Source organism: Oreochromis niloticus, linkage group LG10 (assembly GCF_001858045.2).
Source record: "Oreochromis niloticus isolate F11D_XX linkage group LG10, O_niloticus_UMD_NMBU, whole genome shotgun sequence".
Taxonomy (NCBI): domain Eukaryota; kingdom Metazoa; phylum Chordata; class Actinopteri; order Cichliformes; family Cichlidae; genus Oreochromis; species Oreochromis niloticus.
This window is the reverse complement of record NC_031975.2, coordinates 2,556,280-2,568,214: the sequence shown is the minus strand read 5'-3', so window position 1 is coordinate 2,568,214 and position 11,935 is coordinate 2,556,280. Positions and strand designations below refer to the sequence as shown.

The 11,935-nt window shown below is 41.8% G+C and overlaps 1 protein-coding gene across 1 annotated transcript; it reads left to right on the top strand.

Moving 5' to 3' along the window:
- The first annotated feature begins 47 nt into the window (after positions 1-47).
- On the top strand, positions 48-11,391 carry ei24 (EI24 autophagy associated transmembrane protein). The gene is made up of 11 exons (XM_003458975.5): positions 48-199; positions 1,311-1,447; positions 4,269-4,414; positions 5,292-5,352; positions 5,501-5,567; positions 5,653-5,777; positions 7,789-7,908; positions 8,008-8,119; positions 8,207-8,318; positions 9,903-9,977; positions 10,062-11,391. The coding sequence occupies exons 2-11, from the start codon at positions 1,406-1,408 to the stop codon at positions 10,222-10,224; spliced, it is 1,023 nt and encodes a 340-aa protein (XP_003459023.1). The 5' UTR covers positions 48-199; positions 1,311-1,405; the 3' UTR covers positions 10,225-11,391.
- The last annotated feature ends 544 nt before the right edge of the window (positions 11,392-11,935 follow it).

Below are 11,935 nucleotides of genomic sequence, written 5' to 3'. Positions count from 1 at the left end.
GCTTTTACTCCACTTTCTCCTTTCGCCTTCCAGTATTGAGGACTACGCTTCCCATGCTCCTTCGAGGTTGGAGTTTGCGCAATTTGTTTTCCACGGCCCTAGCTGCTGCCAGTGGCTGTATGCTGTTTGTTGTGTTTACATTAAGGAAGAGAAAGAAAGAATTTCCCAAGTTATTGTAACACCGTGGCTGTCGCATGAGGTAAGCACCAGACCTTTGTTAAATGTGTGCTCTATCTGTCTGTTAATCACTTGTGTGGACGTTATCAGGAAGAAAAAGTCTACAGTTAAATTAGTTGTTGAGCGATAACATTTAGCTAGCATCACAAACAGACAAGCTAGTTGAACACTAAAGAAACCAGCGAAAGTCATAGATTACAGGGCCATAGGCAACATGCTGAACTCTGTATATGAGATTATGCCAGTTTTAGAGGATTTTTAAGCAGACCACATTGAGCCAGTTAGCCCTGAGTGTGTGTTATCATCTTTTTGTGCTAACCCACTGAGTCAGCTTGCTAGCGTGAATAAAACAGTATCGCACAGAGACAATAGGGTGGACAAACGTTTGCATCTTAAGACAATGGAGAGGACATCGCTGGTGTGTAATGTCACCATGCAACAAATAAGACGATAGCAGCGTTTATGAAACGCATATAAGCTTTGCTGCTCTTAGCAAGGCATTAGATGCTGATAGATTTTGTGCAGAAGTTATTAAGTTGTGATCTGTATTAAACTCGTTAGGTATTCTGTAAAAGCACGTGTTTAGTGTGCGGACAAGGACAAAGTAAAGATACGATTTAGAAGTATTTTAGAAAGACTCTGATATATATTTTTTGTCAAATGTGGCTGATAATGGGATGGTTTTTAAAATAAAGAGATACATCATCATCAGCTTGTGAAACAGTAAAAATGGCGACCAAATAGCAAAACGCTGAGAGAATTTGCCAAACATTGTATTGTTGAACTATCTTAGTATTAGAAGGCTTTTTCTGGTGTATGTGAAACACTGACTAATGGAGGTTTATTTTTATGCATGTGCATGGAAAACTACCAGATTTAGAAAGGCAACTGTTTGTAAAAGCCAAATGATAAGCTTGTTATACAGATAGCTGATTAATTGAAGAGGTAAAAACATTAAATATTATGTGACAGTTCAGTTAACAAAAATCACAAGAAAATAGTTTTTCAAGCAGTTGTGTGTCTTAGCAAAGCAAGTAGCAAGAGCTGTTAGCATCTGCATTTCAATGGTTGAAAGTTTTCCATTCAGTAGCTCCGGCGCTCACTCTGTTTCCTTGGGTTTTGGTTTGTTGCAGGTTACTGGGTGAGCCCCTCCCTGCCATGAGAGCGGACCACCAGGTCACCAGCCCCCCCTCCTTCTGCAGTTGATGGATCTGCAGCTGGTGCAGAGATGACAGACAGCGTCAGGGCTTTCCTCCGCGATGTTGCGACGGTTAGCAAACACTGCAGCCATAAATAATTTATGACATAACGTGCAAGTATGTAGTGTATGCAAACTGAAACAGAAACATTCAAAACACTGCACGCATTCAGCCTTGCTGGTTGAAACAGTAGAAAGAGCGAGCTGAAGATCGTAATTCTGACTGATTTCAGTGACATACACATCATTTAGCAATTTAGCTTAGTGTAAATAGTATGTTCTATACATTTAGTGTCAGAGTATTGGATGTTAAAGTTCTGCTAGTAGTAGGGCTGCCACGATTAGTCGACTAGTCACGATTACGTCGACTATTAAAATCGTCGACGACTAATTTAATAGTCGACGCGTCGTTTGAAGCTTTGTAAGATCCCAAAAGACGCAGGAATAAGTAGTAGTATTTAAGAGTGTAATAACGGACTGAAACAGAAGATGGCAGCACTGCATGTACAAGGATGCCAGCTGCCGTTAAACCCCGAAGAAGAAGAAACTGTGTTCCAGAATTCATAGCGCGGCCCAGCGCAGTTGTCAACAATGGCGGCAGCTAGTTAGTTTTAATATTACAATTATTATTCTTTCTGGGTCACAAAATAAACGTTTAACATATTTTCAGGTGTACATTTTACGTCCAATGGATGCATGATCTGATTAGTCGACTAATCGCAAAAATAATCGGTGACTAGTCGACTATCAAAATAATCGTTTGTGGCAGCCCTAGCTAGTAGCCAGTTTTGAAACTTGGCAGACATCTTGGAATAAGCCCAGACTCTCATTTTGAAGTCTCTTTCTAAATAAAAGTAGAGAGATCATTTCAGTGGTCACTGGGACAGAAAAACTGCTTGCACAAGTCATATTCAATAAAAACTATCTCACAAGTTTGGAAATTTTGCTCCAAGTTTAAAGAGCTTTTTGCTTCTTAAGTTACACTGTTTAACAACATTAATGCTTCAGTAACAGTCCAGTGCAGAGCCAACACAAACAGCGTCTCTACTCATCCCACGAGAGCACTGAACAAATGTCACGCTAATTCACAATGTGGATCCACAGTAGGGACATTTGCCTTATTGTGGGGCGATCATGGCTCAAGAGTTGGCAGTTCGTCTTGTAATCGGAAGGTTGCCGGTTCGAGCCCCGGCTCCGACAGTCTCGTCGTTGTGTCCTTGGGCAACACACTTCACCCGTTGCCTACTGGTGGTGGTCAGAGGGCCCGGTGGCGCCAGTGTCCGGCAGCCTCGCCTCTGTCAGTGCGCCCCAGGGCAGCTGTGGCTACAATGTATCTTGCCATCACCAGTGTGTGAATGGGTGGATGACTGAATGTAGTGTAAAGCGCTTTGGGGTCCATAAGGACTAAGTAAAGCGCTATACAAATACAGGCCATTTACCATTTATTGTGTTAACGAGCAGAGAGAGGTGCCGCCATGCAGCATAAACTGCATGGCCATGAGACTGTGTCCATGCATCTGTGCAACAACGAGATTGTTTCCTGTTTCAGCACTCACTAAGTGCATAGAAATATTCATCAGAAATTGAATCTGTGACTGAAGTGTAAGAAGAAGAGCAAACACAAAAAGACAAAACCTCCAAAGACACAATAATGTTTGCATACGTTTCTCTAAGTGGCTTTACTGTGAAGCAAGTTCATCATAACCAGGTTTTCTTTGGATTAGCTGGCTTTACAAAACCTAAAACCAGGCATCAGGACATCATCAGCTCACCCATGGAAATGCATGCAATGAAGCTTGCATCACACAGTTTGAGCTGAAGTTAATGCCAGAGGCTGATGTTGCTCTGCAATTACTGATTCAGCAGATCGTTGGCAATGTTTAGGCATTATTCAGTAAGGTCTTTAGAATGACTCATTCTTTTAGAAATGTTAGTAAAACCAGACTGCATGGCCATGAGACTGACAATGTGTGACTTCAAAGATTAAGATGTGTTGCCCAATGCTTTTGTCTATTTAGTTTATGCAAATTCAAAGCATGACAATGTAAAGCGCAGTTTGCGCTACTGTGACTACAGCTGGGCTCCAGTGACGGTGTTATTAAGCTAGTTGAAGCATTACCTGTAAAGCCTGAACGTGACTGGGTTACTTCAAGAGCCTCCAGAGATAATGTTTGTGTTAGGTTTTTGTATTGTTGATTGTCATTTATGCTTAGAAATATTTACTCATATATGCTTAGAAGTATATAATCATTTGTAGATTGAAAGAATGTCTCATCCTAGGAGGTCTGTAACAACTCTGTGTAGCATGAAGAGGGGAGTGCGTTCACTCCTCTTCAGAGTGTTCTGGCATAGATCACACACCTCCTAGGAGAGGTCGTATCTTCTCTTGCTGATATATGGTATAGCAAACACACGTATATCTGTTTGAGTCTAAGAGCCTTTTGTTTAGATGGACGGCTCTGGGGAGTCTTCCTGGGGTCACAGTTTGACCCCACACACACACATATACACAAGGTATTCTTTGTTCACATGTATACCTATGTAGAGAGGTCATATGTTAATGAACCTATGCATATTCATGTAACCACAATAAAAGAGCAGTGTTACGGGAGAGCGGACGAGAGCAACTGGGGTCAAGCGAAGGAACAGCGCCTGTCCAGTTCTCTCCCGTGCACGTGAAACATAAAGAACTTGCCTACTCGTGTCTTGCTTGCTGTGTAATTACATTGCCTTCAACATTCCAGCGAATAGGTTCAAGCTACAAACCTATCAGTTTGTCTTTGAAATAAGGTCACATGTTCTTTAATTACCTCACAGGGATCATTCATTACAGAGTAGATTTCAGACTAGTAGAAATGCTCCAACTGTCTCTTTTTGTATTTATGCTCTACAGGGGATCAAGGACTCCATATTGGGGATTGGAACAATCTCCAAGCTGGATGCTCGTATCCAGCAGAAAAGGGAAGAGCAGCGGAGGAGAAGGGCCAGTGGGGCCCTGGCACAGAGACGGGCACAGAGTGAGGAGCGCAAACCGGACAAGTAAGCACCAGAACACATTTTGGTCACATTTTGTTTTCTTCACTCATCCACAGTCAGATGTAGGGCTGGGCAAAACGATTATTTTCCTAATCGATGAATCTAGCGATTAATTTTTCGATGCATCGATGAATCTAATGATTAATTTTTCAATCCGAAGCAGAAGCTGCTTCTGGATGCCGTCGTTTGAGGTGCTGGTGCATAGCCGTCGTGCTTTTATGATAGGCCATTTCCACCTTACAAAGCCGACAAACGACTGAATCACTTCCTTTTCTGTTAAACTATCCCCATACTGTAGATCTGCGTGTTCGGGTGGAGTGATTTAAGTCGACTGCGGCTGCCTCACTCATGTTGCCGCTACTCACTGCCGCCATGTCTGTTTTGAAAGTGACGACGCATCAAAGTACATTTTTGTACGTCGACGTATTTTATGTGTCGACGTAATCGATTACGTCGACGTGTCGTCCCAGCCCTAGTCAGATGTCTATGTTCTCACATCTCATATAGAAAATATTAAAATCCTTGTGAAATATCGCTTTTTAATAGATCTAATTTTGCACCATTTCGTCACTAATCGGATGTCTTTAAGAGAAAGAGCTGGCTAGATTATTCTGTAAATGCAATTGAAGAGCAAGTCTTTTATGGGAAGTAATTGCTGAGCTTATGAAAAAGAGCTGTTTGTAAATGCTTCTGTGTTTTTGTGTCTCTAATACTCGTAAATATAATAATGTGTGAATTACAATATGTTATCTAGTTGGGGCTATCATCATATCTACCCTGCAAACTGCAATACGCTGACAGTTCTCAGGGGTTTGTTTAGAAGTAATGAAATCAAGTCATGTGAAAGTGAAACATCGGTGTCGTTCATTTTCTCTTCTAGTGAACCCAAAGTAGCCAGCAGGATTTTTCAATGCTGTGCCTGGAATGGAGGAGTGTTCTGGGTAAGCTTAAACCTGACTGTTACTGACTCAAATGTGAAACATCATTATCCACTAAAGTGTCAAAGCTGAATACCAAAGTTAAACAACCACGCTATGCAGGGAAGCACAAGTTAAAGAATAACAGCGATATTTCTCTTTCTCTTTCCAGCTCAGTCTGTTTCTCTTTTACCGGGTGTTTATTCCACTCCTGCAGGCTCTCACGGCAAAAATCATTGGTATGAATGGCTGCTGCTCAATCTGGATCAAGTTTTCTGGTACGTTACGGGAACCAGATAATTAACAAAGCTGTTTTTACTCCAGGTGACCCCTCCCTCCATGGCAGTGTGTGGTCCTGGTTAGAGTTCATCCTGACGTCCGTCTTCAGCGCTCTCTGGGTCCTCCCCTTGTTTGTCCTCAGCAAGATTGTCAATGCCATCTGGTTCCAGGTCAGGGCCTGTTTTAATATCAGAGTTCCACGCCATGCACACAAGATGGTAACGCTTTTTATGCCCTACAGGCATCAGAGACTGTTATTACTTCTGGTGTACGATTTTCTGTAGTAGCATTCCACTTTAGCTCACAGCGCAGTAGACTATACTGAATCCGTGTCGGCTGCTGAGATTTATAAAGCCAGCACTGCCTCAAGGGCTGCTGACTCTTCCTATGTAATGGTTCAGACTGGTCTTTCATCAAAAAGAGCCACAAAATGTAGACAGAAAGAAGAAAGACAGAGGATACAGAGAAGTTTAAGGGGTGTTTAATAAAGCTGTTAGATGGCATTGCAGGGCTTTATTCATAAAGAAGCTATAGACACACATATTGCTTCTATACATGGATGAGGCCATATGTGATGTTTAATTATACAGAAACAGTCTAAGGTTAAACTTTTGTTTGTCCTTCCTGTACAACAATTTTTTTTATAAAAATTGGGATATTGTGTAAAATGGAAATAAAAGCTAAATATGATTATTTTAAAGCAACTATTACAAACTGAAAATTGTTGTAATAAAAAAACCTGAAGTTATGTAATGCTGTGTGCACCTCATAACTATGTTCTTTAGTGAGAGGTAAGTAACGGTTTAAAAGAGCATCCTGGTAAGTTAGAATGGGGTCATGATTTTGAATAACTCAACCATCCGGTTACAGAATGTTTCTCACAGTAAAGAAAGTCATGTGAAAAAGAAAGTACACTCATTTTCCCTTCCAAACCTTCACATATCTTCAGCTATCAGAGCGTACAAGCTGAAATTAAACCTCAGATGACTTTTTTTTTAAAACATCAGTTAAGCTAAAATGTAGAAGCAGTGTGTGAAAAAGTCCACCCTTACTGCTTTCACAGGAATTGAAAGTGTAAGTAGTCGCGAGGAGCTAATTAATTGTTCATCAGCAAGTGTGAACATCGCTTTGAAGCAGACATTTTAGCAGTTTGCTGATCGTAGAGAAATATATTGGAGGTCATCCCCTCCAAAAAGAACCAGCTCGTGATTGGTTTATGCTAGGGTCCCACAGCTTAAAAAATAACTTAAAAAAACCCAACACCAGAAGTATCAACATACCACACTGCTGACCACCAGAGGAGACTACCAGCTCATCATCAGGTGTGATTTCCACACGTAGGAGCAGATGAGCCAGGGAAAGGAAAGCAGTCTCACTGAATCTCACCGATTCAGCAGAACCTAGTGGCATGTGTGCATCATGTCTTGGATCTAACTGAATATGAATCCATTTGTGACTACCACACCAACAACAGAAAACCTCAAATATTGTAAAGTTGTTTTTTTTTTAATGGTTAAAACAGGTTAATCACCCTGCTTCCACAAGAAAGGGGTAATCAAACTCACTTCTTCTTGCTGATGGAACAAGCACAGTGCCACACACTGTCAGAGGAATGGCCCACTGGTACTGCCTGCGACTCTCATCAGTCTCATACTCCTGACTCTGATGAGCAAGTGGAAACCAACTGTGCTCAATCACAGAGCTGCAGAAAGGGTGATGCATGAGGAGGCAGGAGAAAGCAGAAGCACTATGGGATGTAAAATAATACGGCACATAATATTATTCAAATATACCCTCTATTAATTCAAGTCTTTGTGCACAATATACAAGGCTTAAAATCAATATGAAATGAGTAATCTATTTAGATCTTTAAAAAGGACATCTTTGTCAAACAAGACCTGGCTGATTTCAGCACGGTAATGCCAAATCACATTCTGCTATACAAAACCTCAGACCTGTCGATGAACTTGTGACAAACATTTGTTGTGTTGTCAAACGGGGAAAAAAATGACAAAAGAGATTGTGATCTTTTGAGAGGATGATATTCAAAAATAAGAACTGGAAAACATTTTCCCAGCAGGGTTGGTTGTCCGTTACAGAGTTAAAAGCAGTTATATTCCAAATGAAACCTCCAGTTTGGCTGCAGTGACACTGATATCATTACATTGCTCTGTGTTACAGGACATAGCTGACCTTGCATTTGAAGTGTCTGGCTGTAAAGCTCAGCCATTCCCCAGCGTCAGTAAGATCATTGCAGACATGCTTTTTAACCTCCTCCTCCAGGCGCTCTTCCTCATTCAGGTACATTTTATCCTTTCTTTAAAATAAATCTGCATAGCTGCCTGTGTTTCTCGCTTTATTCCAACTAGTGTCGTCATGTTTACTTTCCTGGTCCTCCAGGGTATGATTGTTAGTCTCTTCCCCATCGATGCCATTGGACAGATGGTTAGCCTCCTCCACATGTCTCTGCTCTACTCCCTGTACTGCTTTGAGTATCGCTGGTTCAACCATGGTGAGTCCTCTGTCAGCTTCTATACAGACACAGACTCTGAATTCAATGTGAACCTCTAAACGATGTGTTTCTTTGTGTTTGTCTAAGGCATCGAGATGCACCAGCGGCTGTCCAACATTGAGAGGAACTGGCCATATTACTTTGGCTTTGGCTTACCCATGGCTCTGCTGACCGCCATGCCCTCATCATACATCATCAGGTTAACACTGTTAATTATTCAGGACAAAAATAACCTGCATGATTTTTTTTTTTTAACATTTTTACAAGTATTTTGTTTGTGAGGTCCATTTTCAAGTCATGTTTTATTTTTTTTACACCTTATACATACACACAAACTAGAGAAATGTATATAAAACAAATAAAAGGCACATATTGGAGAACAAAGTGCTCAGAAGTAGTGCAAAGGACTTGGTCTGTGTAGGGAGTCCGTATGTGATTGGCCTGAGACCATGGCTCAGATTGGTGAGGTGGGTGGGCAGGGTGGGGTGTGGGGGGGATAGTGTTTGTTGGCCCAGGGGAAGAAGCTGTTTGTGAGTGTGGAGATGTGGGACCTAATTGACCTGAGGTGCCGACCAGAGGGCAGCGAGTCAAACAGGTGGTGGGTGGCGTGCAAGGGGTCACGTGTGATGGCCCTGGTTTTCCTGAGACAGGAGGATCTGGCGATGGCCTCCAGGGGTGGCTGAGGGCAGCCAATGATTTTTAGGGCACTGTTAATTACCCTCAGGACAGCCGTCCTGTTCTCATTATTGTCCCCTGTGTACCAAACACCCAGGCAGTAGGAGAGGATGCTCTCCACTGGGGAGCAGTAGAAGGCCAGCAGCAGCTTCTGGTCCAGGTTATTCTTCCTCAGGACAGGAGGAAGTGCAGCTGCTGTTGGGCCTTCTTTACTAGCGCGTTTGTGTTGTGGATCCAGATCGGATCAGCGGAGATGTGGTGTGCCCAGAAAACTGAAGATGGAGACAGATTCCACCTGTTCTCTGTTTATAATGAGAGGGGAGGGGAGTGGACCTGTCTGTGTCTCCTGAAGTTCATTATGAGTTCTTATGTTTTAAGGACGTTCAGCTTTGGGTTATTTCTTGAGCACCATCGGGACAGGTTTTCTACCTCCACCCTTTATGCTGTCTCATCTCCATCGGAGTATGGCAATCACAGATAGCAAACATCTGTGTCCTGCCAGGCGTCAGAGTCCACACTGATGCCTGGCAGGTGTGTTCACCTGTAACAAGGAGAGTTACTGTACAGTTTTATAGATCATGGTAGGAATGATTTCCTGAAGTGTTCTTTATGGCAGCGCTGTTGAATCAGTCTGAGGGAGACAGAGCTGTGCTGCCTCAGAAGTGCGGAGTAGAGATGGGCTGTCCATGATGGAGAGCAGTTTGTTCAGTGACCTCCTAAACCTCACTGACTCAGACGCCTCCAGATTCTGGCCAGTGATAGTTCCAGCATCTCTGGGTCTATTGCTGACTCTTCTTCCCAGCATATAACAGCAAAACAGATGGCACTCGCTACCACAGACTGGTAGAAGATCTCCAACATCCTGCTGCACTCATTAAAGCTTCCTGAACTTCCTCAGTAAACAGTCTGCTCATCCCCTTCACTTTGAGAAGGGGGGGAACTCCACTATTTATAATTACAATATATTACAATGGAGTAATTAGTTATAAATACATATAATGAAAAGTCTCAAAACATGTCAGAACTTTTTAATAGAGAGGAATCTGGAATTTGGACCTTCTGCTCTGTTTTTAATGGTTTTTAAATGTTATCTTTGTTTTCTATGCAGCGGTTGCTTGTTCTCCATCCTTTTCCCTCTGTTCATCATCAGTGCTAATGAGGCAAAGACACCAACAAAGCTGTAGTGAGTGTCCAACAAATACACTGTAAGAACAATAAATAAAAGGATCTCTTTCACAAGTCACTGATGTTGATTTCACTCTTCCAGCCACTTCCAACTGCGTCTCTTCTCCCTGGTCGTGCTGATCAGCAACAAGCTTTTCCACAAGACTGTCCACCTGCAGTCATCACTGACGTCATCTGCCTCCACGGAGAGGCTGTCAACGCCTCACACCTCCCCGACCCGCCAGAGGCTGCTGCCCACCCAGTGAAGGAGATAGGATAGTCACCAACAAGTGGTTTCACTGAAAAGTGATTTTTTTTCTTTTTCTAGATGGATCGCCCTTAATGAAGATGAGTTCAGCTGGTTCATGTGGTTCAGGACAAAGGGTTTACATGTTTTTGTGTAATTTGTGCTGCCTCAGTTACTCATTTTTATCCACCTTTTCTGTGTGACACAAAAATCGACTGACCTGTGCCTCACACTCAAAACACTTCAAATACTAAGATCCAGACTTCTTTTTACTTTGACTTTTCTTTCTTTCTTTGTACAATGTGCCATTTGAGTGACTCTCCTTTTAATAAATTACAGCACAAGACATCACAAAGTTTTAATTTCTTTAAGCAAATGTGACTGAAGAAGGATATTTTTCTCTTTGAAGGGGCTTGTTTGTGTTCAGAAGCAAAGCACAGGTGTGTTTTCTTAAAAGTCACATCCCTCCCTCACAGATGGGAGGCTTTTTAGTTTCAAATCCCCACAGCTTTGTTTTCAGTAGAATACAAGCATCATTTCAGGAGCTGCTATTAAAAGGCAGAGTGACCTTTTTGTAACGGAAATCAACCACAAAGTCACTTGTGTGCGTTGACAAAACTGTTCCTCTGCGTCCCATCCCCAAAATAAAATGTCTGGATTCTGCTGTCTAACGTCACAGTGCACACGTCTACACCGGCAAAGGGCAAGCTTCATTAGAGCTTTTAGTGTATTGATAGATGAGACGACACTGCCAAACTGCTACATCTTTAACTTTACTTTGACCACTTCAACGCTAATCTCTGTCACAAAGGAGTCATGTAGCTCGTAGCTTTACAACAGACGGGTGATCAGCCTCGACTCGCTTGCTCTAGTACCCCTTCCACCTTAAAGAGAGCTTGATGCAAATATAACTGATCCCCAAAGATCATTGGCTGTTTGGTTATTTGTGCTGTACATAATGTTAATACCTCCTGAATGTTCAGTCAGAAGCCCAGCGCCACACAGTAACCCCACCCAAACCTTTGTCTCATCAGAGCTAGTGGATTTGGAGAGGGGCCATGATTTTAAACAGTGTGCAATTATTGTAAGAAGAGCATAGTGTTTGTGCAGACTGAAATTTGTGAGTGAGGTTTTGTAAAAGTGATACTTCTAATTTGAATAAAATTGGTCAGTATTCAATATTTGAGCTCTTGTGTTTCTGTGTTTTTTGTTTCTCTACGACATTTCAAACTCAGCATTGCAAAGATAAGGATGGATAAATGATTTATATTACTGAAAAGCAGATGGGGTCTTTGGGTTGTATTCCAAATTGTTCACGGTTGATTAAAAAAAATGTTTCAGGCATCTAACAGAAAGGTATCAGAGATGTTTTGAGAACTGGCTTAACACAGATCCAGATGGACTTTTGTACTTGATTGAGCTAAAAAGATCTGTAATTAACTGATCAGCAAAAGATACAGTGGGAGGATTCATTATTTGATCCTCTGTTACATTTGGAAGATTGTTCATGTACAGAGAAAATACATTTCTAATTTTTTATGGTAGTTTTATTTTACTAGAAAGAAAAACTTTACATAAAAGTAACAAGTTGATTTGTCAGAGGAAACAACGTGAAAAATAATGAGAATGAATCTACACCAACGAAATGAGGTGAAATTATTTTCCACCAACAGGGGGCTGTGTTCTTTTCTCGGTAAGGACACGTCACTACACTACAGCAGCGGGGTAAG

Bases quoted from the DNA above. Each gene is read 5' to 3' on its own strand.
- ei24 (XM_003458975.5), top strand. From the start codon at position 1,406: ATGACAGACAGCGTCAGGGCTTTCCTCCGCGATGTTGCGACG. The intron at 5,778-7,788 runs GTCAGGGCCTGT...TCTGTGTTACAG, and splicing joins TCAATGCCATCTGGTTCCAG to GACATAGCTGACCTTGCATT. The intron at 8,319-9,902 runs GTTAACACTGTT...TTTTCTATGCAG, and splicing joins CCCTCATCATACATCATCAG to CGGTTGCTTGTTCTCCATCC.